The sequence below is a fragment of the Terrapene carolina genome, unplaced genomic scaffold (assembly GCF_002925995.2).
Source record: "Terrapene carolina triunguis isolate 2854851 unplaced genomic scaffold, T_m_triunguis-2.0 Scaffold139, whole genome shotgun sequence".
In the NCBI taxonomy this organism is placed as follows: domain Eukaryota; kingdom Metazoa; phylum Chordata; order Testudines; family Emydidae; genus Terrapene; species Terrapene triunguis.
Genome location: NW_020664490.1, coordinates 14,680,246 through 14,705,443, shown reverse-complemented (window position 1 = coordinate 14,705,443; position 25,198 = coordinate 14,680,246). Strand labels below are relative to the sequence as shown.

The window sequence follows — 25,198 nt, the reverse complement described above, 5'->3', positions numbered from 1 at the left end:
TACATTTTTAATTCATTTATAAAATCATTCTGACAAAAAATTACCTTTTATTCTTCCTAAATCACTTTTGTGTGTCTTTGTCTCCTTTAATATTTGTTCAAACTCAGCTGTCATCTGGAAATCATACACAAAGATTCTATGTAGTGTGCATATTTTAATGTTTTTTCAGATTACTCAACAAATTTTGTGTTAAAAATATAGGCTAATCAACAGGAACAAAAGCACCTTCTAGTTAGCAATAACTACCCACTATTGATTAAATCATAAATCAACACCAGTGTTTTTTAATTTTAAAAATCCCTCATCAAAACTCCACTTTTTTTAGAAGACTATACGTGTGTGCAGGGTTCTGCAGTTTTATATCGATTCCATCACCTGGTCATTTTGGCCCAGATCCTTGAAGGTATTTAGGTGCCTAACTCCACTTGATTTCAATGGGAGTTAGGTGCCTAACCACTTTGAGGATCTGGGCCTTTGTGCTTTCTGAATTTGTCATCTTCATTAGTTTCCTAGACTGGACAGATACAGATTTTGTATAGTCCTAACCACATTAACACAATTCAACATAAGAACAGCAGCTCCTCTACAGTAATAGTTCTGATTTGTAAACCTATATTAACAGAGGATGGTGACACTCTTTAACACTCTTTAAGCAGGTTCCCAAATAGTAATTATTCAGTAACATCAAGATATGGCAATATAGGTATTTGAGTTAGCCTCTAAAATGTAGGCACTACTTTTAAATTCTGTTAATTGGAGACAAAATAAAAGTATACTATACCTCTGCTGGCAAACAATTTTTGATAAGTTTTGCTAAGCAACCTCTTGCAAGAATAGTACTGGCCGATGGACGGTTCTTGGGATTTCTCTTAAACATCTGTTTTATTAAATAATGAAGTTCGTAGGAGTAATGAGATGGAAGTGGATTGTAGGATCCTTTACATATCTTAAGGATGAGATGTTTCCAGCTATTGGCTTGAAACTAAATTTGAAAGAAAATAATTTTAAAGCCTTGAAAGCAAATATGAAGGGAAAGAAAAGCTGACATAACGTAAGAGCAATGTTAACGTTTATTTCTACAATAATGCATATTGTGTAACTGTATGCTATCTGTTGGGCCCACAAGTTTTGAAAACCTCAGGTCTCTACTGCTACTAGGGAAAGTATTTACCTTCCTGCCTTTTGTCACTTAAACAGCCATGAACACAGTGTTTTTGATAGTCAGTCAGTACTACCTTTGTAAGTAGTATTTCTGGTAATGATATAATAGTGACAGTTTATTTTTGACATTGCAACTGTAATCATGGACATAAAGCCTTCTAGACAGGAAACTTCTAGGAACAACAATATTTTGGGAGTTCCACTTTCAATCTACTGTATGTTCATGTCCCATATAATCTAATAAATCATCTGTATCTATACCAATGAAAATGAGGGACTATTAGCACTGCAACCTTCCCAAAATAGCTGAGGCAGGGCACAGTGGTAAAATGTATGGCATAGAATCACAGAATCATAGAAGATTAGGGTTGGAAGAGACCTCACGAGGTCATCTAGTCCTACCCCCTGCTCAAAGCACTCCATTTAGGAAGGAACAATCAGTTGCACACGTACAAAATGGGAAATGACTGCCTAGGAAGGACTACTGCAGAAAGGGATTTGGGGGTTATAGTGGACCACAAGCTAAATATGAGTCAACCGTGTAACGCTGTTGCAAAAAAAGCGAACATCGTTCTGGGATGTATTCATAGAATCATAGAATATTAGGGTTGGAAGAGACCTCAAGAGGTCATCTAGTCTAATCCCCTGCTCAAAGCAGGACCAACACCAACTAAATCATCCCAACCAGGGATTTGTCAAGCCGGGCCTTAAAAACCTCTAAGGATGGGGATTCCACCACCTCCCTAGGTAACCCATTTCAGTGCTTCACCACCCTTCTAGTGAAACAGTGTTTCCTAATATCCAACCTAGACCTCGCCCACTGCAACTTGAGACTCTTGCTCCTTGTTCTGTCATCTGCCACCACTGAGAACAGTCTAGCTCCATCCTATTTGGAACCCCCCTTCAGGTAGCTGAAGGCTGCTATCAAATCCCCCCTCACTCTTCTCTTCTGCAGACTAAATAAACCCAGTTTTCTCAGCCTCTCCTCATAAGTCATGTGCTCCAGCCCCCTAATCATTTTTGTTGCCCTCCGCTGGACTCTCTCCAATTTGCCCACATCTCTTTGGGAGGACCAAAACTGGACACAATACTACAGGTGTGGCCTCACCAGTGCCGAATAGAGGGGAATAATCACTTCCCTCGATCTGCTGGCAATGCTCCTACTAATGCAGCCCAATATGCCATTAGCCTTCTTGTCAACAAGGGCACACTGTTGACTCATATCCAGCTTCTCGTCCACTTTCATCCCCAGACACCTGATATTCTACTCCTGAGCTTCTCTAGCAAAGGCTGCTTGCTGCAAATTGTGTATCAAATTTTGTGATGTTTGCAAATAGTATCTTGAGTGAGAACACCAAATTCATTTTCACTTTCAGACTTGAGCCAGAATTTAATTTTTTGTCCCGAGTTGAAAGGCTTGTGCTACCAACTGCAACTCCTTGGCTAAAAGTGCATTTTACACATCCAGTCCTGTATTTAACATACAGCAAGTGTAAAACCAATATTGTAAGTAAGAAGGTGCATCAGGTGTATGATAGAGAATAAATAATTTTAATTAAAAGAAATGTAATAATGCAATTGAGAAGTTTTCTCTGTGGACAGTGTTGGAGTACAAAAACTTCTTTTAGATGTTTCAAAATAAACAGCACTCAAGAATATTTTACATATGCCTGATTGTGTCAACATTAGAAGGAAAATAAAACTTGCTTAGAACAAACAATAGTAAATATAGAAAGCTGCATTTAAAAAAAGAGGAACCTAACGGGAATTTTGAAAAGTGGTGTTCCATGTGGGAAGTTGTAGGAGAGAGATCACCTAATTCAACATGGGAAGAAGTTACTCTCACATGTACAACTTATGCATAGATACATTTTATGTTCACTACTAGGCCTCCAAAAGAACAGGAAACAGCATAGGCAAAGTTCACTATCACATCAGTGGCCTCTTCCTCACACAACTGAGATTACAATCAAACCACAAGAGTAAAGTTAGCCAATCAGTAAAGATGCAAGAGTCAACATGGCTTTTGTAAAGGGAAATCATACCTCACTAATCTATTAGAATTCTTTAAGGGTGTTGAAAAACATGTGGACAAAAGTATTTGGACTTTCAGAAAGCCTTTGACAGGGTCCCTCACCAAAGGCTCTTAAGCAAAGTAAGCTGTCATGGGATAAGAGGGAAGTACCTCTCATGGATCAGTAACTGGTTAAAAGATAGGAAACAAAGGGTAGGAATAAATGGTCAGTTTTCACAATGGAGAGAGGTAAACAGTGGGGTCCCCCAAGGATCTGTACTGGGACCTGTGCTGTTCAACATATTTGTAAGTGATCTGGAAGAGGGGATGAACTGTGATGTGGCAAAATTTGCAGATGATACAAAATTACTTTAAATAGTTAAGTCCAAAGCTGACTGTGAAGGTTACAAAGGGATCTGTGATGAAATGGGAATTTTCTGTAATATATTTTATGAATCTAAGACATGCCTCAGTCTCCCTCTGTATTTTGCACTGCTACCCAATGGATGCAAAAGGGTTAGCGGTGCTCCTGGAACAGCGCAGGAGAAAGGCGGTGTGTGTGTGTGTCACTTCGCTGCCTTGTGGAAGGAACAGAGTCATTAAAAAAAAACTGGCTGAAACCAACCCAAATCAACAGAGACTCTAGCAAGACAAAGAGACTCTACAATGACTGAACAATCAAGACCTAACAGCAGGAAATCCCAGCAGGCAGGAGTTGTGAACTGAGATGAAGAACAATGCGTCAGTTGACTAGAAGAAGGGGAGCCCTTTTGGAGGGACTCGGGAGCCTGGACTAGGGGAGACAAAGGGGAACAGGAGGACAGAGCCAGAGATGGTGTCCATTAGCGCTTGGCTGGTTCATCACTGCACTGGCTTGGCTAGGATGGACTATGGCTTAACTTCTGCCTCTCTGTCCTAACCTACGGCTGTTCAGATTCTGTGTGCCAGGTGACTAATAAAAGGTTACCTTGTTTTAAAAGGTTGCCTGTGCTGCTGGAAGTACTTCCTGAGAGCATTGCGCCCTGAAGGGGTACAGTACAAGCCTCCTACAGGAGTCTGGCTTGGCTGGATTCACTGTAGGGAGCCACGGAAAGAGACAGGAATCACCAGTGCCAAAGGCCCAGTCTTGGAGTCTCAGAGGCCACAGGCCTGCCCCTGTGGAACTGTGTGGGTCCTTGGAGCCTGGCACACTAAAGGGGTCACTCCCAGGAGAATGGTTACCAGCCCAGGCACAGATCAAACCCGGTGACTCCGTGACAGGACCTCACTAAACTGGGTGACCGGGCAACAAAATAGCAGATGAAATTCAATGCTGATGAGCACAAAGTAATGTACACTGGGAAAATTAATCCTGACTATACATACAAAATGATGGGGTCTAAATTAGCTCTTACCGCTCAAGAAAGATCTTGGAGTCTACATGGAGTCTGTAAACATCTGCTCAATATGTAGTGGCAATCAAAAAAGCTAACAGAATATTAGGAACCACTAAGAAAAGGATAGATGATAAAACTGAAAATATCATAATGCTACTATGTAAATCCACGATATGCTCACACCTTGAATACCGCATGCAGTTCTGGTCACCCCATCTCAAAAAAGACGTATCAGAATTGGAAAAAGTGCAGAGGAGGGCAACAGAAATAATTAGGGGTATGGAACAACTTCCATACGAGGAGAGATTAAAAAAAACTGTGACTGTTCATCATAAAAAAGAGACAACTAAGGAGGGATATGCTAGAGGTCTATAAAATCACAAATGGTACAGACAAAGTGAATATTCACCTCTTCACATAATGTAAGAACTAGAGGTCACCCGGTGAAATTAATAGGGAGCAAGTTTAAAACAAACAAAAGAAGTACTTCTTCACACAACACACAGTCAATCTGTGGAACACATTGCCACAGGATGTTGTGAAGACCAAAAGTATAACTGGGCTCAAAAAAGAATTAGCTGAGACTGGATGACAGGGATGGATCACTCGAAATTGCCCTATTCTGTTCATTCCCTCTAAAGCATCTGGCACAGGCCACTGTGAGAAAACAGGATACTGGGCTAGATGGACCATTGATCTGAACTTGTTTCACCATTCTTATGCAGTGAGTGTTTTGTTAAATATATATTAATTTTCTACTTGTTGCCTGTCATAATTAGTTTTTTAAAATGGAGTAAAACTCAGTGAGAAGAAAACACTTAGGAAACCTATATGCGTAATTACCAGTTAATCCATCCAACTTAATCTAACTGCTAATGAAGTTTCAGAGTTCATTAGTACTTGAAAGTTTTTATTTATATATATATATATATATATATATATATATATATATATATATATATACACACACACACACACACAAAATTAGAATTGCTTTGATACAAATAAGCACACTTACCGGATGTTTAAGAGTACAGAGCTCATATAAAATGCATCCCAGGGACCATATATCACTAGAAATATATATACAGAGAAGTCAAAATAAGAAGTAGTTAACCAACTATTACAATTCAATGTCACGTTTAGCAGAAGTTATGTTAATCATTCAAGTGTTCAACTATATGCAAATAAAAAAATACATTTAACTTAAAATGAACAGAAATATTCACAGAATATAATATGATATAAAACTATGTGCGTGACCTTAACAGCATCCCAGTACAAGAGGGCAAGGGGCTCCCGGATATCTGGTACAGGTTTAACCAGTTCAGTGTACCCCAATTTATTAATGTCATAAACTGTATCTGATGTGTGTCACCTAAGGTATTATTGGAAAACTAACAACACACTGATAATATTCTTGTGGGGCGTATGTACAGTAAACACTCAAGGGACATTACAAATATGAAGGAAACGAGGAACTAAAATGTATTTACCAGGCAAGTCTGCGGAGGGGGTAAACAGGTTACTCCCAGACAAAGGACAAGCCAGGTGTCATCCAAGTTGATTAGCAATCACATGTTAAGAGACCATTCAATAGCACAGGGAAGGCAGGAACAGATCAATTTGCATTTTAGCAAACACCATGTAGGGGAAGAAACCAGCATGAAACTTCCTTCACCAGCAGACCCTATGTCTCCTTTCTCACAGCTTGAATGAACTTTATTTATTTATTTATTGGGGGGGGGGGTAAACCTTCACAAGAATCTATGTCAAAGGTTCACTGGATTATAAGAGAGTGTGAAAGAATTCCAAGTTATTTTTCACCTAAGAAGACAAAGGAACTGAGCACTTTGTCTTTGGGGAGAGATCCTGACCAAGGGTTGGGGGGAGGGGCAGAGCCATATTGCTGGAACTAAGACTACAGTTTTGTTGTCTGAGTCTTTAGCAAGAGTTTTTCCACTGTTATTTGCTTGTAACCATTCCTAACTCTATCCTTTATATTTGAACTCACTTAAAATCCTATCTCCTTTTGTTAATACATTTGTTTTACTTTTAATCTAAACCAACGCAGCTCTGCGTTTGAATTAAAGTGACTATTATCATCAGTTAAAGTGACAAGCTGTGCATTTTGTCTCTTTAGAGGAGCAAACAAACCTTATTATTCCTCTGAACGGTTCAGGAAAGGGCTGGACATTGCCAAGCACACAGTTTTGGGAAAATCTGAGACTCAGAGTGTGTTGGAGTCACCTGGTTAGTAGTAACCAAGGCTGATGGATACCAGAGTGGGGCTGGGATGTAACAAGCAGACTACTGGAATTAGAGTGCTGAGCCAGAGATGCTTAACACAAAGACACTCAGTACGTTTGTCTGCTGGCTGTCGGTGTCCAGGCTGTGAGCTACAGCAGCAGAGAATTTATGGCAACTAGAATTTCAGGGCAGGCAGTGACACAGCCACTTACTAGTCTGGACTACATCCTCCCAGAATAAGACTATGTGTTTATCTTTTTAGGTAATGAGAGTAAAGACTCTTGCTTACCCTACCTGATCAGGAAACAGACCAAGAAAACTCATCGATAAGTAGTGATAGCCGATCTACAGTGGGAGTTCATTTTTTGTTAGTAGCATTTCTCCTGACTGACTTCGTGCAGCAAAATTACTCACGCTCATTGTGGCACACACACTGCAGCCAGCATAGGCAGACACTCTCCCACCAGGCTGTTTCATAATACATCAGCCATTTGCAGCATTGCCAACTGTCACAAGTAGCGATTCTGACCACTGCTGGAGCTTATCTCAGGACAGCGGAAATCCCCCTTTAATTGGCTGCCTTCCCCATTTTCCCACCTCCTGGGGAAGAGCACCCAGTGAGGGTTGCTTCAGGAAACATGCAGAGTTCTCCCATCAAGAAGTCAACAACTGACACTATTCTCACAAGGGGAGGAGGGAGGAGCAGATAGAACCCAGAGGCTCAAGACAGTCCTGCTTCCCCCTCCCTCCCTGTGAAAAATAGATCCGTCTGCTCTCTGTTCTTGACATGGGAAAAGAGATGGAAAGAACCATGAAGCTGCACCCCCACCCCCAGGCCTGGCAGAGGGGGCTAAAAAAAAAGCCCTTGGAGCTGCAGGAGGAGCAGAGGTGCAATGAGAGGCAAATGGCAGATGTCTGGTCTGAAGAAGAAAAGCTGATGTGAGGACTGGGGACTACAGTAGAACCTCAAAGTTACGAACACCTCGGGAATGGAGGTTGTCCGTAACTCTGAAACGTCCATAACTCTGAACAAGACATTACGGACTTCACCCACTGCAGGGGGTGTTTGGGGCTGCAGCCGCAGGGGAGGGTTGGGGCTGCAGCCACGGGGGCAGGGGAGAGGCAGGGGAGTCAGGGCTTCTGATCCTTGGGAGCACCAGGGCCCAGGGCTTTAGATCTGGGGGGAGCACTAGGGCTCGGGGCTTCAGCCCCATGGCTCCACTCCCGGTTTCAGCCTCACAGGGAGCACAAGGGCTCGGGACTTCAGCCCTGCGGTTGTTCCCAGCTTCTGCCCCGGGGCTCTAGCTATGAGGGGAGCGCTGGTTTTGAAGGGGTTTTTTGTGTCTGTGCTGCTGCCTGATTACTTCTGGTTCCAGAGGGTGTCCAGTTGACCGGTAAGTCCGGAACTCTGGTGTTCATATTTTTGAGGTTCTACTGTACATAATTCATTGCTGGGCTGGGGGACGGGCAGATATGCCCCCCAAACTCCAAAGGGGGCACAGAATTCATTAAAATTTTGAGGTTTGTGAAGAAGCTGGAATCTCTGCACCATCAATCAACCAGTGAGAGCTCCTAGAATGGGCAAGGATGAATTTGGAAGAGCTGGTAACACTAATTGCCACACACCCACAATGTGGGTGGGCTGGGGGAGTTCAAAAATCAAAAGACAGATCGAGAAATACAATCTCATCTTTAAAACAAATTCTAATAATCTGGAGGGGGTCTGTCTCGTGATCTTTGAACTTTTGGGTTGGACAGTACTGCACTTGAAGCTATTCAAGTGAGGTGTAACCTAGGCCTTCCCATCTGAAAACTGAGATAATCACCTCCAAAATACTCCCAAACTCCACAAGAATAAGCTCTAAACCTGAGTCTTCCTGATACATGGATTGGTCACCAAGGCAATCTGTAGCACAAGTATTAAATATTATATTACAATAATGCATCGTCTTTTGATCACTGATTAAGTGCCTACCTTTTGTTGTTGTATGGCAAGTTTTCCCATATTTCTGGAGGTACGTAATAAGGAGTTCCCACATATGTACAAGCATATGCCATTGGACTTGCCAAACAAAAAAGAAAAGCCATATGAAAAGCAATGACATAAACTTTCTGTAATATTTAAGCAATGGTAAAAAAATATATAGTTTAGATCACTGAATCCAGGGGCAATATCTACATACTTTGTAAGAAGACGTGCAGATCCAAAATCTCCCAATTTTACTTTTCCATTTTGAGTGAGAAAAATATTCTGCAATGCAAAATAAGGAGTAAGAATGAATGTACTTAAAAATTGTTTTCTAACAAATGTTTCTGCATTGCACACTATATAGATAATATAGTGATGGACACTTCAGAAAGGCTACAGATAGAGGTTTTATCTTCACTGTACCAAAATGAATCCTCATATTCCCCCTGCAAGGAAGGTAAGAATTATCCTTAATTTACAGGGGAAATTGAAAGGTTAAGTGGCTTGCCCAAGGCCAGAGTCAGTAGCAAAGGTAGAATTAGAGTTCAGGAATTCTGCATCCCAGTTCTATACTCAAACCACTATCCCACACCTCTTTCTGAGCTGCTAACTTTCCTTTAGAGAGTAATCATAGAATCACAGCACTGGAAGGGACCTCGAGAGGACCTCTAGTCCAGTCCCCTGCACTCGTGGCAGGACTAAGTATTATCTAGACCAGTGGTTCTCAAACTAGGGCTGCCGCTTGTTCAGGGAAAGCCCCTGGCGGGCCGGGCCGGTTTGTTTACCTGCCGCGTCTGCAGGTTCGGCCGATCGCCGCTCCCAGTGGCCGCGGTTCACCGCTCCAGGCCAATGGGGGTTGCAGGAAGCGGCACGGGCCGAGGGACGTGCTGGCCGCCCTTCTTGCAAACTTGATAAGTATACTCTCTATGCCATTATCTAAATCACTGATGAAGATATTGAACAGAACCCGACCCAGAACTGATCCCTGCAGGACCCCACTCGTTATGTACTTCCAGCAGGACTGTGAACCACTAATAACTACTCTCTGGGAATGGTTAACAGAGAAGATGAAACAGAGAAGATGAAAGGCAAGATATGTATAATGTTTGTCATTCCAGCCCCTCCATTTTTATGCCTTCCCTTAAATTTAAATTGCCTGCAACTAGCCACAAGCAAGTTGCTATCATCAAGGATTCGCGAATAGAAGCAAAATGATAGATATTAAGCCTGCAGCTACTTTGAGACCACACTTTCATTTAAATGAGTTATAATCCTGATAGTTCGATTAATCTAATACTCTCACGCTGGGACAAAGAATTTAAAATGAACCACAGCACTCAGGGAATTAGATATCCCAAGTGGAAGAGGGCTATTGGCAACTTGTAATAACAGCTATTAAAGTTATTCCAATTACCTTGGACTTGATATCTCTATGCAACACACGTCTGTCATGAATGTGCTTCACTCCCAAGCACATCTGTACAAACCAGTGAAGTATCTGAAAAAAGTGACTAAAAAGTTATGACAATACAAATGCATGTGTTATACGAACTTTATTGGTGGAATGAAAAATTATAAGACACAGCAAAGAACAAACAAGTTAACAGTGTCGACAACCTCCCAAGATGAGAATTAAAAGTAAATCAGGCATAAATTTAAGGTGACCTCTAGGGCTGTTGATTAATCGCAGTTAACTCACGCAATTAACTCAAAAAAATTAATCGCGATTATAAAAATTCTTTGTGATTAATCGCACTTTTAATTGCACTGTTAAACAATAGAATACCAATTGAAATTTATTAAATATTTTGGATGTTTTTCTACATTTTCAAATATATTGATTTCAATTACAACACAAAATATACAAAGTGTACAGTGTTCACTTTATATTATTTTTATTACAAATATTTGCACTGCAAAAATGATAAACAAAAGAAACAGTATTTTTCAATTCACCTTATATAAGTACTGTAGTGCAATTTCTTTATCATGAAAGTTGAACTTACCAATGTAGATTTTTTTTTGTTACATAACTGCACTCAAAAACAAAACAATGTAAAACTTTAGCGCCTACAAGTCCACTCAGTCCTATTTCTTGTTCAGCCAATGGCTCAGAAAAACAAGTTTGTTTACATTTACAGGAGATAATGTTGCCCGCTTCTTGTTTACAATGTCACCTGAAAGTGAGAACAGGCATTCGGATGGCACTGTTGTAGCCGGCGTCACAAGATATTTATGTGCCCGATGCACTAAAGAGTCATATGTCCCTTCATGCTTCAACCACCATTCCAGAGGGCATGCGTCCATGCTGATGACGGGTTCTGCTCGATAACGATCCAAAGTGGTGCTGACGAACGCACATTCATTTTCATTATCTGAGTCAGATGCCACCAGCAGAAGGTTGATTTTCTTTTCTGGTGGTTCGGGTTCTGAAGTTTCCGCATTGGAGTGTTGCTCTTTTAACTCTTCTTGAAAGCATGTTCCACACCTCCTCCCTCTCAGATTTTGGAAGGCACTTCAGATTCTTAAACCTTGGGTCGAGTGCTGTAGCTATCTTTAGAAATCTCACATTGGTACCCTCTTTGTGTTTTGTCAGATCTTCAGTGAAAGTGTTCTTAAAACGAGCAATATGTGCTGGGTCATCATCCAAGACTGCTATAACATGAAACATATGGCAGAATGCGGGTAAAACAGAGCAGGAGACATACAATTCTCTCCCAAGGAGTTCAGTCACAAATTTAATTAACATTGGTTGTTTTTAAACGAGCATTATCAGCATGGAAGCATGTCCTCTGGAATGGTGACCGAAGCATGAAGGGGCATATAAATGTTTAGCATATCTGGCACGTAAATACCTTTCAATGCTGGCTACAAATGTGTCATGCGAATGCCTGTTCTCGCTTTCAGGTGACATTGTAAATAATACACAGGCAGCATTATCTCCTGTAAATATAAACAAACTTGTTTGTCTGAGGGATTGGCTGAACAAGAAGTAGGACTGAGTGGACGTGTAGGCTCTAAAGTTTTACATTCTTTTGTTTTTGAATGAAGTTATTTTTTGTACATAATTCTACATTTGTAAGTTCAACTTTCATGATAAAGAGATTGCATTAGAGTACTTGTATTAGGTTAATTGAACAATACTATTTCTTTTGTTTTTTACAGTGCTAATATTTGTAATAAAAAATAATAATATAAAGTGAGCACTGTACACTTTGTATTCTGTGTTGTAATTCAAATAAATATATTTGAAAATGTAGAAAATATCCAAATATATTTAAATAAATGGTATTCTATTATTGTTTAATCGTGCGATTAATTATTTTAATCGCTTGACAGCTCTAGTGACCTCCCATTAGACAGCGTAAAGATTTAACTACTAAGATACGTGACATTTCAATATGGCAAGTAAAACACTCATTGTTAGTATAAATAAAGCTGGACAGTCAAAGAATCTTGTTTCTGAAAGCCATTTTACAGGCACTTCAATTATAATTGTATAGTTAAATGAGAATATTCAAACTGTAAACTAGACACTACATTTTTAAGAAGAGTAAAACGTACTTTAAATGTACTTTGTAGGGCTCTTAGGGCTGCTCAGCCAATCTAACTACTGAATTAGATCAACATTTCCTGGCTCTCTAGTTTTAACTAAAAAGATGCCTACAAAATGGAAAATATTAGTCATTATAAATAAACAAAGTGTGAATAAATTTGGGTGGGGGTTATATATTTCACTACTTTATATTAAGCTAGTATTTGACCCTGTGGATACCTCCACTTGTATCACAGAGTGTTTCACTCACTGTTCATTTGCAATACAACCTCAGAACTTTACTTCACGGTCCTTTAGATTTTATTTTAAACTCTTCATTATATACTTGGCAGCAAAAATACAAATCTCACTATGTTTTACACAGTATGTATGTTGCCTATGTACAGTGTCTCTCAAATAACTCAGGTTTATCTTGTTATTACTGAAATTGTCCCACCCTACCCAAGATAGCCCATTTCAGACAAACTTAAAGGTGGCAATTTTGTAACAGAAAAGCTTCAAAAACAGACTCCAACGAGAAACTGCTGAACTTGAATTAATATGCAAACTAGATACCATCAATTTAGGCTTAAATAGAGACTGAGAATAGCTGAGCCATTACACACATTGAATCTATTTCCCCATGTTAAGTATCCTCACACCTTCTTGTCAAACTGTCTGAAATGGGCTATCTTGATTATCACTACAAAGGTTTTTTTTCCCCCCTCCTGCTGACAATAGCTCATCTTAATTAATTAGCCTCTTAGAGTTGGTTGGGCAATTCCCACCTTTTCATGTTCTCTGTATGTATATATATCTCCTCACTATATGTTCCATTCTATGCATCCGATGAAGTGGGATGTAGCCCACAAAAGCTTATGCTCAAATAAATTTGTTAATCTCTAAGGTGCCACAAGTACTCCTGTTCTTTTGACAATCAAGGTTGCCACACTTGGTGTAGTAGTTGTCTGACATGTTGCCACCACTCTCCAAAGTACCATGGTTAGTGCTACTTTTTGGGGAGTAGCACCAGAAGAAAACAGTGGCGTCACATCCTTAGTATTGTCTGAGATAAGGGCATATTTCGAACACCCTTCAACTACCTGGCAGGTCAATTATCTAACATCCTGCTCATTTTCAATATACATCATTTGATGATCATCAGTTCACATGAAAAAGTATTCTTATGTGGCTGGCTTTAATTTGTTTCTTTTTCTTACCGTATCTTCAGGAAACAACTTTCCTCTTTGATATTTAATCTTTTGCATTAGATCTCCATCATCACAGTATTCCATCACTATATACAGATGTCCATCAGCTAAATTTTAAATAATTTAAGATTAATTAGTAATTTCATTAGCATGCTAAATGTATCATTGTTATTATATAGCACCAACAATATGCTATGTATTTTACAGAAATACAGTTTAAAGAAAAAAAATCCAGGCCCCACCAAAAGCTTGCAAGAGCTTTCAGTCTAAATAATGCAAATAGATACATTCTGAAAACCTATATATTTACCTTCAAATGATTCCTTATAGGCAACAATATTTGGGTGTTTCATTTTAGCCAACAGAATAGCTTCCTTCCTAGAGCTCTGTACATCAGATGGAGACTGAAAACACATTGATAATAAGTACAATTATACAAATGTTGCAATAATAAATCTTTACATATACTACATGTCATTTTCAAAACCAGAATTACTTCTGAAGCACTAGATTTCAATTTATTTTCTTCAACTGCTTTAAAAAGCCATTTATTTAGAAACTTTAAAACTCCATCCATTATTGTAAAATCAATAAGTGAAAAATAGCACACAAAATAAACTTCCCAGAATTGTATCTCTAGAGAATGTAAGTATTTTAGACCCATTCTGTATGCTTTTTTGAATAGACAGGGTACCTTGCTACATCACTTTATGATTTTCTATTCGGACCACTGCAGAACTAGGTAATGAAGCAGCACTTCCTAGCTCTGGAACAGGTCAAGGTCTATCAGAGCTTATATCAGATTATTTGAATGTGCCTTAGTATAAACTTAACTTTAATCAGGGTATAACCAAGACCTCTGTGAAAAATAATTTTGAGCTTTCTTGGATAGCTGAATGAAAAGCAAGTAATTTGAAATAATTGAATTTCAGCAACAAACAATGATGACAACCTGACTACTTCCTCTTTGTAGTGAAATCCTGTCCCCAGTGAAGTCAATGGGAGTTTTGCCATTGACTTCAAGTAGAACCAGGATTTAACTCTATATAACTTTCCATGTGCCATAATTCTAATCTTCAGCCACAAATGTGATGCTGGTCAGTCTTTACTGGTTACCAGTAACATCCTCAGTCCTGCAGTACCTATTAAAGGCCAGATCCTGTAAGATTCTCAAGACCCTTATCTCCCAGTGAAGGCACTCAGCACTGGGCTGGCTAAGGCCCAGATTCTCAAAGGTATTTAGGTGCCTAACTCTAGGAGTCAGGCACCTAAATACCTTTGAAGGATCTGGGCCTAAATTCTGAAATGTTGCACTTTTTCAAGAATAGTCTTAGCCTGTACCTGTTGGAGGGTATAGTTTTTAAAAGGCAGTTACAGAATGAAGATAACAAATACAAAGAAGGAGAGCGTAAACACTTACCTTGGGAAGTCTTATTTCCTTCATTGCATATTTCTGGTCACTACTCTTATGAAAAACTAAAAGAGCTCTCCCAAAGGATCCCTCTCCAAGTACTTTTAACACAGTGTATTCTTCCATTGTTTGTAAGCCCAAGTCTTATATGTTTCCTTAAATGTTATATTTCACAAGGATTTCTTCCAAACTGTATAATGAACTCAGTTAATTTTTGGAAAAAATTCAGAAGCTGTATTTTTGGTTAACATTATCTGTATGAGAGAAAATGGCAAAATAACAAAAATATATAATTATAACATGATGGCAATGACAACTGCTCAGAACTGCCACAAAAATTAATTTTTTTAAATGCTATTACGACTTTACTAAGAATAAGGTTTTCAGAAAATTTTACTACAAAGCAAACTCATACTACAGTAATACTTTGTACATCTATTGAATCTTATAATCAGAACTCTCAAAACACTCTGAAAACATGAATTAATTTCCATAGTACTCCTGTAAAGTGCTAGATGTTGCTCTTATTCATCATCTTCCCCTACCTGCATCTTTGCAGCTGGATTCATAGTCCCAAGCAGCCAGGTTTACAGGCACAGGGATACGAAAAATACTTGGCATAAGCAAAATACATCGTGGTGCTGTGTGTTTATAAAGAGTTAGTGGAATTTATTTTGGATGGTCTTCATACCCCACTAATAGATTTTATATATATATGAATTGGAACTTTTTATTAAGACACGATTATTAACCTGTTAAGCTGCTATATTTACTTTCTTTATTGGGAGATAAATATTATTCATCAAGCCTGTAGGATGGTGTGTGTGAGTGCGCACACATGCATGTGTGTGCATGCATGGTTTGACAAATAATATTTATCTCCCAATAAGGAAAGTAAATTTAGAGGCTTTAGCAGGTTAATAGTGTGTCTTAATAAAAAGATCCAATTCATGCTTGTTCAGAGAATGAATAGTAAATCTATCATTTTAAAATAAAAAATCCAAAAATTAAGGATCAAGTCATAGGATGTGTGATAAACATTAAAAAGAATGGGTTACAGTCAAAACAGATCTCACAACACTATAAAAGGTACGTTACATGTATTTCAGCTTAGTGTAACTTTCAGAATAGAAACCTCTACCACCAAAACTACTCAAAATAACATATTCACATTTTCAGCAGAAGAGGCACAAGAGGTTTCCCTTATTCACTCCCCTCTTAGGCTTAAGATTCTTAATTCCAGTGGCAATATCATCAAATGATAAATCAGACCCATTATTTAGAGAGGGCAAACTGAAGAACAGGTCAGCTAAGTGTCACCCAAGGTTACACAAGTGTTGAGAAGAAGAACCTAGAACACCTTCCACTGCTAACCTTCTCTCCTGCTCCATCAATTCTGAGTTCATCTTCTGAAAATACATTAAGAGGTTTTGTTTTTAAAAAGAGAGGCTGTTTGCTGCCATTGCTTGATGCACTATGTCTCATTTACATCTTAAACTGTCTTTTTATAATTTTGTACTATCCACACTTATGGTGCTGTATAAATATTTAATCATAAAATTGTAACAACGTATGCTTGCTCAACGATCCCTTTTTGTACTCTGATATCACTTGAATTTTCCTTTAACCTCATTGAATGACTACCCTTTTCTGTCTTGTTTGGTTAGGGTTACAACCTGGGTTTTTGCTGTCCTAAGCAAACTGAAAAGTTTATAAACATTTTGATTCCTCTAATACTGTATTTTGTTGTCCTAGGAAATTGCATGTACAGTAGAGCCTCAGCCAACTCTGATTAACACCTTTAATCCTAGAGGAACTGTGCTGTAGCAAACATCCCAAACACCAACACAAATTTCATATGCTATAGCCCTTACTGTCAACTTTCTCTAATGGTAATCAAAATGAAGGGAAAATTTTGTGAAGGATTTAACAAAAACCCTAATGATATTTCACTTAGATGTAAAGAACATTAATCATAATGAGTGGGTAAGAAGTTTGAAAGGTTAAGGGAATGCAGCCAAAAGTACTCTCACACCCCATCTACCTTAAGGAAAGGTTTCTGAAATTTCCCACCAGAGCTAGCACCAGTTTATGTCCACCAGGTTTGCAATGTCAGGAGCCCTAGCATAAATGAGCTACCAGCATTTTAAGGACTGTTCCATCAAACCCTGCTTAGAACAAATATAATCAAAAAATGCCAGCAACAGTGAGGGCAGCTGGTGGCCCATCTACACTAGAGTTTCTAACACTGCTAATATTAGTAAGGTTGTGCCAGTGTTAGCTCTAGGATAGACAGGATCTCACTGAAGGAAGGAAAGGGGATAGAATAATAAGGCTGTAACTACATTAGGAAGAATATCCATTGCTAACAATGGGCATTAGCACTGTACACAGCTAAGCTGGTGCTCAGAACAGTATGGACAAGACCAAACCATGTTTAACATCAGTTCAGAAACCACCATAGCTGAGCGCTACTCAGAACAAAATTAAAACCTAGTTTCTGAAGGTGCCTAATATAGTTTTGTCCTGCTTATGTTTGCAATGAAAGAGTCCAGTGCCATTCAGTTCCACCCACTGTCAACAATGGATACATTTTCTAGTATAGAAAAGTCTTTTGCTGTTGATTATACATTTCTTTTCACTAGACAAAGTAAAGTTTTTCAACCAAGACTTCCCAGGTTCTGTTGTAGATTAACACCTACAAATGCTCTTAGGTGCAGTCTACTCTTTGAGAGGGTCAAAGATCAATTCCTCAGCATGCATAGCCAGGAAAGGAGAGCACATCCCATTTTAGCTTTGAGGGGTATAAATAAACAATAGAAACAATACCGACCTAGGACAGATACACTGAGGCCTGGTCTACACTACGACTTTAATTCGGATTTAGCTGCGTTAATCCGAATTAACCCTTCACCCGTCCACACTACAGAGCCAGTTAATTCGAATTAAAGGGCACTTAAAATCGATTTCTGTACTCCACCTCGACGAGCGGAGTAGAGCCTAAATCGATTTTGTTAATTCGAATTAGGGTTAGTGTGGCCGCACACCACCGAATTACTGTGTTTAAATTAATGGGGTAGTGTGGCCGCACACCACCGAATTAATGTGGTTAAAAACCGAATTAAGGTGCTTAGTGTGGCCGCACACAATCGAATTTATACAACCTGTTTCCCAAATTCGAATTATCTAAATTCGGATTAATCCTGTAGTGTAGACATACCCTGAATGAGGAGAATTAATGTGTGGACAGTAGGTCTGTGAAAGCCTAGGTGGAGAGGAGCTGCACAGCGAGGGGACCTACGCCCTGGCTGGATAGATTAGGGCCTTGGCTATGCAAGAAAATTAATAGGGTATGAATTTAAAGCAGATTAACCATTCCTGGTAACTCCATGTGAGGATGCTCTTATTCCAGACTGCCTCATTCCGAATTCGCTTCATCCTAATCCACAACAAAGCACTCCTAATGCCAGGCTAATCGTGTGCACGCCACGTTCATAGGGATTAGCTGCCCTTGCAGAGTAACGCCCCGTGCGGCCACGGGACGGGATTGCCCCAGCCCCGGGGGGAGGCTGGGGCGAGCTGGCGGCTGCTCTTGCCCCTTCCAGCTAAATCCTGGAGGGGCGGCGCCCGCACGCCATAGGGCGGGGTCCCCAGCCCCTCGCGGGCCCAGCCGCCCCGCCCCCGCCTTTTCTCCGTCTCCAGGCGCGGCCCCGCGGGCTCCGTACCGTGCTGGAGCCGCTCCCCACCGCGGCGCAGCAACCGGAGCCGGCGGCTGCCGCAGACCCCGCCTCCCGCGCTGCCCCGCCCGACCGCCTCGCTCAAGCACCAGCTCCGAGCCAGGCCCCGCCCCTCCTCTCTGTCGTGAGATGGGTGTGGGACGCTGCGGGGTCATCTCTGTGGTTAGCGGACAAAAGCCATCCAAGGAAACCACGTGGGAGGGTTATTTTTGTTGACGAGCTTCTGTACCTTGGGCTGAGGCTGGCATCCAAGAGAGCAGCCATGGGAACAGGGTTGGATGTCTAACGTCCTCCCCCCGGTCAGGTAAGAGGACATCAGCGCCACCTGCTGCTTGAGAGGCACTGGTGTTCCCTAGCAAATTGTGTGTCCCAGAACACCTCTCATCCAGTTGTCACCCTACTCTGCAAGGTACCTTTGGATAGAGTTCAACCTTGCTGCCCATTCAGAGCTGGGCTTCTCAAATGTCAGGGTCTCTCTATCCTAAGGCTTTATCACTCCCCCTCCCCCCAACCGTAAATGACAAAATTCAGATCTAACTTAACTGTTGGGAAGTAAGGGGATGCTTGGAGCTGGGGATTTGCTTTTTGCTTCTCTTTGTGTCACCTAACTTTATTTACTTGTTCAAGAATAGGGAAAAATGGTTACTCATCTTCTCGTAACTGTTGTTCTTTGAGATATGTTGTTCACATCAATGCCAATCAGGTGGGCGTGCGCCACATGCATGGTCATCGGAAACCTTTTCCTTTAGCAGCTCTCCTTGGGTCGGTTAGGGAGCCCCCTGGAGTGGCGCCTTCATGGCTCTCAATATATGACCCTGCTGACCCAACCCCCCCTTCAGTTCCTTCTTGACAGCTACTCCAACAGAGGGGAAGGAGGATAGGTATTGGAAGGGACGTGAACAACACAGCTCAAAGAACAAGTTATGAGATGGGGGGGAGGGTCGGAAGTTAGTGCTTTTAACTCTGATACCCTCCTGTCTGATATAATGGCAACTAGGAATGCCACCTTCCACAAGAGGTACAGAAGGGAGCCTGGCACCAGTGGTTCCAACAGGGCCACCATTAACCTGAAGAAGAGCAAATTGAGATCGCGAATGTGGATATAGTCTCTCCCTGCCCTTCAGGAAATGCCCTACCATGAGACTGACAAATACAGAGCGCCCCAGCTCTCCTGGGTGAAATACCAAGATGGCCACAAGGTGCACCCTGACGGATGAACCTGCCAACCCCTGCTGTTTCAGGTGTAATAGATACTCAAGATGAGTGGTATAGATGCTTGAAGGGGGGAGAGGTGGCAGTACTCAGAGCAGCATGAGAACCTTTTCCACTTAGCTAGGTAAGTGGCTCTGGTGGAAGTTTTCCTGCTACCAAGCAGTACCTCCCTCACCTGTTCTGAGCATTGGAGCTCTATAGGGTTTAACCATGAAGCTTCCAAGCCATGAGGTGGAGGAACTGGAGGTCTGGATGAAGGAAGCGACCGTGGTCCTGTGTGAACAGATCAGGGTTGAGCGGCAGTGTGATTGGGGTGTCCATGGACAGCTCCAGAAGTGTGGTATACCAATGTTGGCGTGGCCACGCTGGGGCCAGCAGAATCACTTCTGTGGATCTTGAGGAGCACTTTGTGGACAAGTGGGATCGGGGAGAAGGCATACATCAGGCAGCCTACCCAGGGAAGCATGAACGCGTCCAAGATGGAGCCCAGGCTGAGTTTCTGGAAAGAGCAGAATGTTGGACACTTCCTGTTGCTCTTGGTGGCAAAAAGATCTACCTGAGGAAATCCCCACCTTTGGAAGATGGAATGTATGACGTCCGGACGGATGGACCACTTGTGGTTGCAAAACGACCTGCTGAGGTGGTCTGCAAGCTCGTTCCGCAGTCCTGGGAGATAGGACATCTCCAGGTGAATGGAGTGGGCTATACAGAATTCCCAAAGCTGGAGAGCTTCGCGACACAGAGGGGAGGAACAAGCTCCACCCTACTTGTTTATGTAAAACATGGCGATGGTGTTATCGGTCATCACCGCCGCACAAAGCCGTAACTAGGTATTTTTGCACCCGAGGCAAGAATATAAAATTGCACCCTCCCCCAGGGCTGGCTCTTCGGCGGCGGGTCCCTCAGTCCCCCTCGGAGGGAAGGGCCTGATGCCGAATTGCCGCCGAAGAATGAATGAAAGGGTGGTGGTAGAGCCTGTGATTTTGGGGGGTCAACTCATGATTTTTGACTGCTTGGGCTGGTAATGTTGCTTCCAAGATGGTCTTTGGTTCCAGTCCAGTTCCAATCCAGAGAGGGACTCACAGGTTAAGAGAGGAGGAAGGTGCTGGATATCAGCAGTGGCCACTAGGGCTCAGCATGTGTCCTGAGAATGCTGGGAGTTCAGGTTTGCAGAGCAGGATCAGGGGCGGCAGGTTTGTAGAAATTTTGGTGGGGCCCAGAACACGCCCTGCCCAAACTCCATCCCCCCCACCCACCCAAAGTTCTGAGAGGGAGTTTGGGTGAAGGAAGAGGTCTGGGGTGCAGACCCTAGGCTGGGGCAAGAGATTGGGGTGCAGGCACTGGGAGGGAGTTTGGGGATGGGAGGGGGTGCAGGGCTGAGGGCAGTGGGTTGTGGCTGCAGATGAGGGTTTTGGAGTGTGGGAGGGGCTCAGGGCAAGAGTAGGGGTGAGGGCTCTGTCTGGGGCTGGGAGGTTTGGGGTGTGGGAGGGGCTCAGGACTGGGGCAGAGGGTTGGGGTGTGGTGGGTGAGAGCTGTGGCTGGGATTGGGGATAAGGTGTTTGGGGTGCTGGAGGGGCTCAGGCGTTTGGGGTGCTGGAGGGGCTCAGGGCTAAGGCAGAGGGTTGGAGTGCAGGGGGATGAGGGCTCTGGCTGGGACTGGGGATAAAGTGTTTGGGATGCTGGGGGGGCTCAGGCCGAGGGTGCGGTGGGGGGGGGGTGAAAGCTCTGACTGAAGGTGTGGGCTCTGGGGTGGGGCAGGGCTGAGGATGAGTTTGGGGTGCAGGCAGGCTGCTCCAGGACAGGGGCCAGAGAGGACTCCCCCCAGACCTTTCCCTGCTGGCAGCAGCAAGCTCTGGGGTACGAGCCCCCCTTTCCCGCCCCCCCCCAGCAGCACACTCACCCCCACCACTGTCACTGCATGTGCTCCTAGGGCCCCTCTGAAGTCCAGGAATCACCCTCGCCTCCCCTGTGGTGGGTGCCGGGGGGTGCTGCATGCGCCTCCTCCCCTGCTATTGCCCCTGACTGTAGCCTTACTGGGGGTGAGGGATGGGGCTGCCTCCTTGCCCAGCATGGGGCAGGAGCAGTGACTGCTGGCGGGGGAGGGGGGGGGCTGTGGTGCTGGAGGGTCCCATTGGAAAATGAAAGGGTCTGAGAGGGAAGGGCAGGCTCAGAGTCAGTCTGCCCTGGTAGTCGAAATAGGGGGCACTAGGACCCTGTGGCAGCAGTTGCTGCAGGGAGGCAGCATGGAGCTGCTCTGCTCCGGGGCCAGGAATGGGGAGGGAGAGCAAGTCGGGGCCGGGAGACGCTCGGGAGAGGCATGGGGGAGCGGCAGGTGGGGCCAGGGGGGAGATCACCTGGGTTATAAATATCTCTGTGCCTGCCAGCAGCTTCCCTCCCGCCCCCACCACTTTCTGCGCCCGTGGGCTTTGTGTGCCCGAGGCAAGTGCCTCACTCGCCTCGCTCTTGTTACGGCACTGCCGCCGCGCACTGCCACTGCATTCTGGTCAGGAAAGTGTGGCAGGCTAGTTGCACCGCTCTGAACTCCTTGATGTTGATATGAAGCGAGAGCTCGGTCTGTGACCACTAACCCTGCATCCGTAGGTCTCCTAGGTGGGCCCCCCGGCCGAGAGCTGATGCATCTGTTATCAGGGTCATGGAGGGATGAGGGGTGCTGAAAGGGTCTCCTTAGCGAACCACGCGAGAATCTAGCCCCCACTGAAGGGATTCTAGAACTTGCTCTGGTACCATCACTACCAAAGCCCAACTGTCCGGACCTGAAAGATAAGTTGAGGCGAGCCAGGCCTGGAGTTACCTCAGCCTGGCATGCCTGACCACATAGGTGCAGGCTGCCATATGCTCAAGGAGACTCAGACATCCCCTTACGGTTGTGGTGGGATATCGCCTGTCATTGTTTAAAATCTGGACTCCAGCAGGATTGCTCGCGGCTGCACAGAATCCAGCACCGCCCACAATTTAATTCTATTCTTTGGGTTGGAGATAGTGTTGACTTGTCCATGTTGAGGAGGAGTCCTAGTCTCTCGAAAGTGTCTCTGACCAAATGGATTTAGGACTCCACCTGCTCCCTGGAGTGCCCCCACAGCAGCCAGTCATCAAGGTAGGGATATCCCTGTACCCGTCTCTTGCAGAGAAAGGCCGCAACAACCGACATGCACTTGGTGAACACTCAGGGGGCCATCGACAGACCGAATGGGAGCACCGTGAATTGATAAACCTCAGGAAAGGCCTGTGGGCCAGACGAATGGCAATGTGAAAGTACGCATTTTTCATATTGAGGGCGGCGGACAAGTCTCCCGCATCCAGGGAAGGTATGATCATGCTCAGGAAGACCATGTGGAACTTCAACTTCACCCTGAACTGGTTGAGTCCTCGTAGGTCTAAAATGCATCTGAGACCCCCCTTTGCCTTGGGGATAAGGAAGAATCATGAGTAGAATCCCTTGCCCCGTAGCTCCTGAGGAACCTCCTCCACTGCCCCTATGGCAAGGAGCGATTGCACCATCTGCATAAGGATCTGCTCGTGAGTAAGGTCCCTGAAGAGGGACGGGGAAGGAGGGGTGGGAGGGAGGGGAAGAGCAGAAAAGACAGTTACTCACCTTCGTAACTGTTCTTCTTCGAGATGTGTTGCTCATATCCATTCCAATTAGGTGTGTGCGCACGCCGCGTGCACGATCGTCGGAAGATTTTTACCTTAGCAACTCTCGGTGGGTCGGCTGAGGCGCCCCCTGGAGTGGCGCCCTTACGGCGCCGCATATATACCCCAGCCGACCCAGTTCCTCCTCAGTTCCTTCTTGCCGGCTACTCCGACAGAGGGGAAGGAGGGCGGGTTTGGAATGGATACGAGCAACGCATCTCGAAGAACAACAGTTACAAAGGTGAGTAACCGTCTTTTCTTCTTCGAGTGCTTGCTCATAATCGATTCCAATTAGGTGACTCCCAAACCTTACCTAGGCGGTGGGGTCGGAATGAGATGTCATGAAGTGCAGAACCGCTGAGCCAAATGCCGCGTGTCACCCCTTGACTACTGGCCGATCGCATAGTGGGAAGCAAAGGTATGCACCGATGACCAAGTTGCTGCCCTACATATCTCCTGCACGGGTACATGAGCCAGGAAGGCGGAGGACGAAGCTTGAGCCCGAGTGGAGTGGGTGGTAAAGTGCATAGTTGGGACATCAGATAAGTCATAGCACACGGATGCATGATATGATCCGGGACGAGATGCGCTGGGTGGAGACTGGAAGGCCCTTCATCCAGTCTGCCACAGCTACTAACAGCTGGGTCGTCCTCCTAAAAGGTTTCGTTCGATGTAAAAGGCGAAGGCCCTGCGAACGTCTAGGGAGTTCAGCTGTTGTTCTCGCCGAGAAGCGTGCGGCTTCGGCTAGAAGACCAGGAGGAAGATGCCTTGGTTGACATGGAAGGCAGACACCACCTTAGGAAGGAAGGCAGGGTGTGGTCGCAGCTGTACCTTGTCCTTATGGAACACCGTATATGGTGGGTCTAACGTGAGGGCTCTAAGCTCCAACACACGTCTCGCCGAGGTGAAAGCTACGAAGAAGGCTATCTTCCAGGAAAGGTACAGGAGCGAGCAGGTGGCCATCGGCTCGAATGGGGCACCCATGAGTCTGGATAGGACCAGGTTGAGGTCCCACGTAGGGGCCAGATGCCGAATTTGCGGATACAGACAATCTAGTCCCTTGAGGAACCTGCTGACCATGGGATTGGAGAAGACCGAGTGCCCATTTTCGCCCGGGTGGAAGGCCAAAATCACTGCTAGGTGTACTCTGATGGATAAAACTGCTAGGCCCTGCTGTTTCAAGGACAAGAGATAGTCTAAGATGGTAGGTACTGGTACCTCCAGAGGGGCAGTATTGCTCAGGGCACACCACCAGGAAACACACTTCCACTTGGCCAAATACGTGGACCTAGTAGAGGGCTTTCTGCTACCCAAAAGTACCTGCTGCACCGAGCAGGAACAACGTAGCTCAGATTGAGTTAGCCATGCAGCATCCATGCTGTGAGGTGGAGGGATTGCAAGTCTGGATGACAGAGTCTTCTGTGTTCCTGAGTGATCAGGTCCGGCCACAACAGAAGTGGAATTGGAGTTGTCACCGACAGGTCGAGGAGAGTGGTATACCAATGCTCCCTGGGCCATGCCGGGGCAATCAGAATTAAGCAGGCCCTGTCTCTGTGCAACTTGAGAAGGACCCTGTGGACTAACGGGAATGGAGGAAAGGCATAATACAGGCGGTTTTTCCATGGTATCAGGAAGGTGTTCGACAGGGAACTCGGGGAGCATGCCTGGAGA

The 25,198-nt window shown here is 43.8% G+C and overlaps 1 protein-coding gene across 1 annotated transcript in view; it reads right to left on the bottom strand.

Annotated features, from left to right (window-relative positions):
- Positions 1–18,683, bottom strand: part of LOC113406780 (serine/threonine-protein kinase Nek3-like) — a 29,856-nt gene extending 11,173 nt beyond the window's left edge. Inside the window, exons 1-10 of the mRNA XM_026653474.1 lie at positions 18,653–18,683; positions 14,937–15,181; positions 13,827–13,920; positions 13,526–13,623; positions 10,185–10,268; positions 8,985–9,052; positions 8,777–8,863; positions 5,570–5,624; positions 782–982; positions 45–114 (exon numbers count right to left, since the gene is read on the bottom strand). Coding sequence (XP_026509259.1) covers positions 45–114; positions 782–982; positions 5,570–5,624; positions 8,777–8,863; positions 8,985–9,052; positions 10,185–10,268; positions 13,526–13,623; positions 13,827–13,920; positions 14,937–15,053 — 874 coding nt within the window. The 5' untranslated portion in view covers positions 15,054–15,181; positions 18,653–18,683. The remainder of the gene's footprint in view (positions 1–44; positions 115–781; positions 983–5,569; positions 5,625–8,776; positions 8,864–8,984; positions 9,053–10,184; positions 10,269–13,525; positions 13,624–13,826; positions 13,921–14,936; positions 15,182–18,652) is intronic.
- Positions 18,684–25,198: the final 6,515 nt, after the last annotated feature.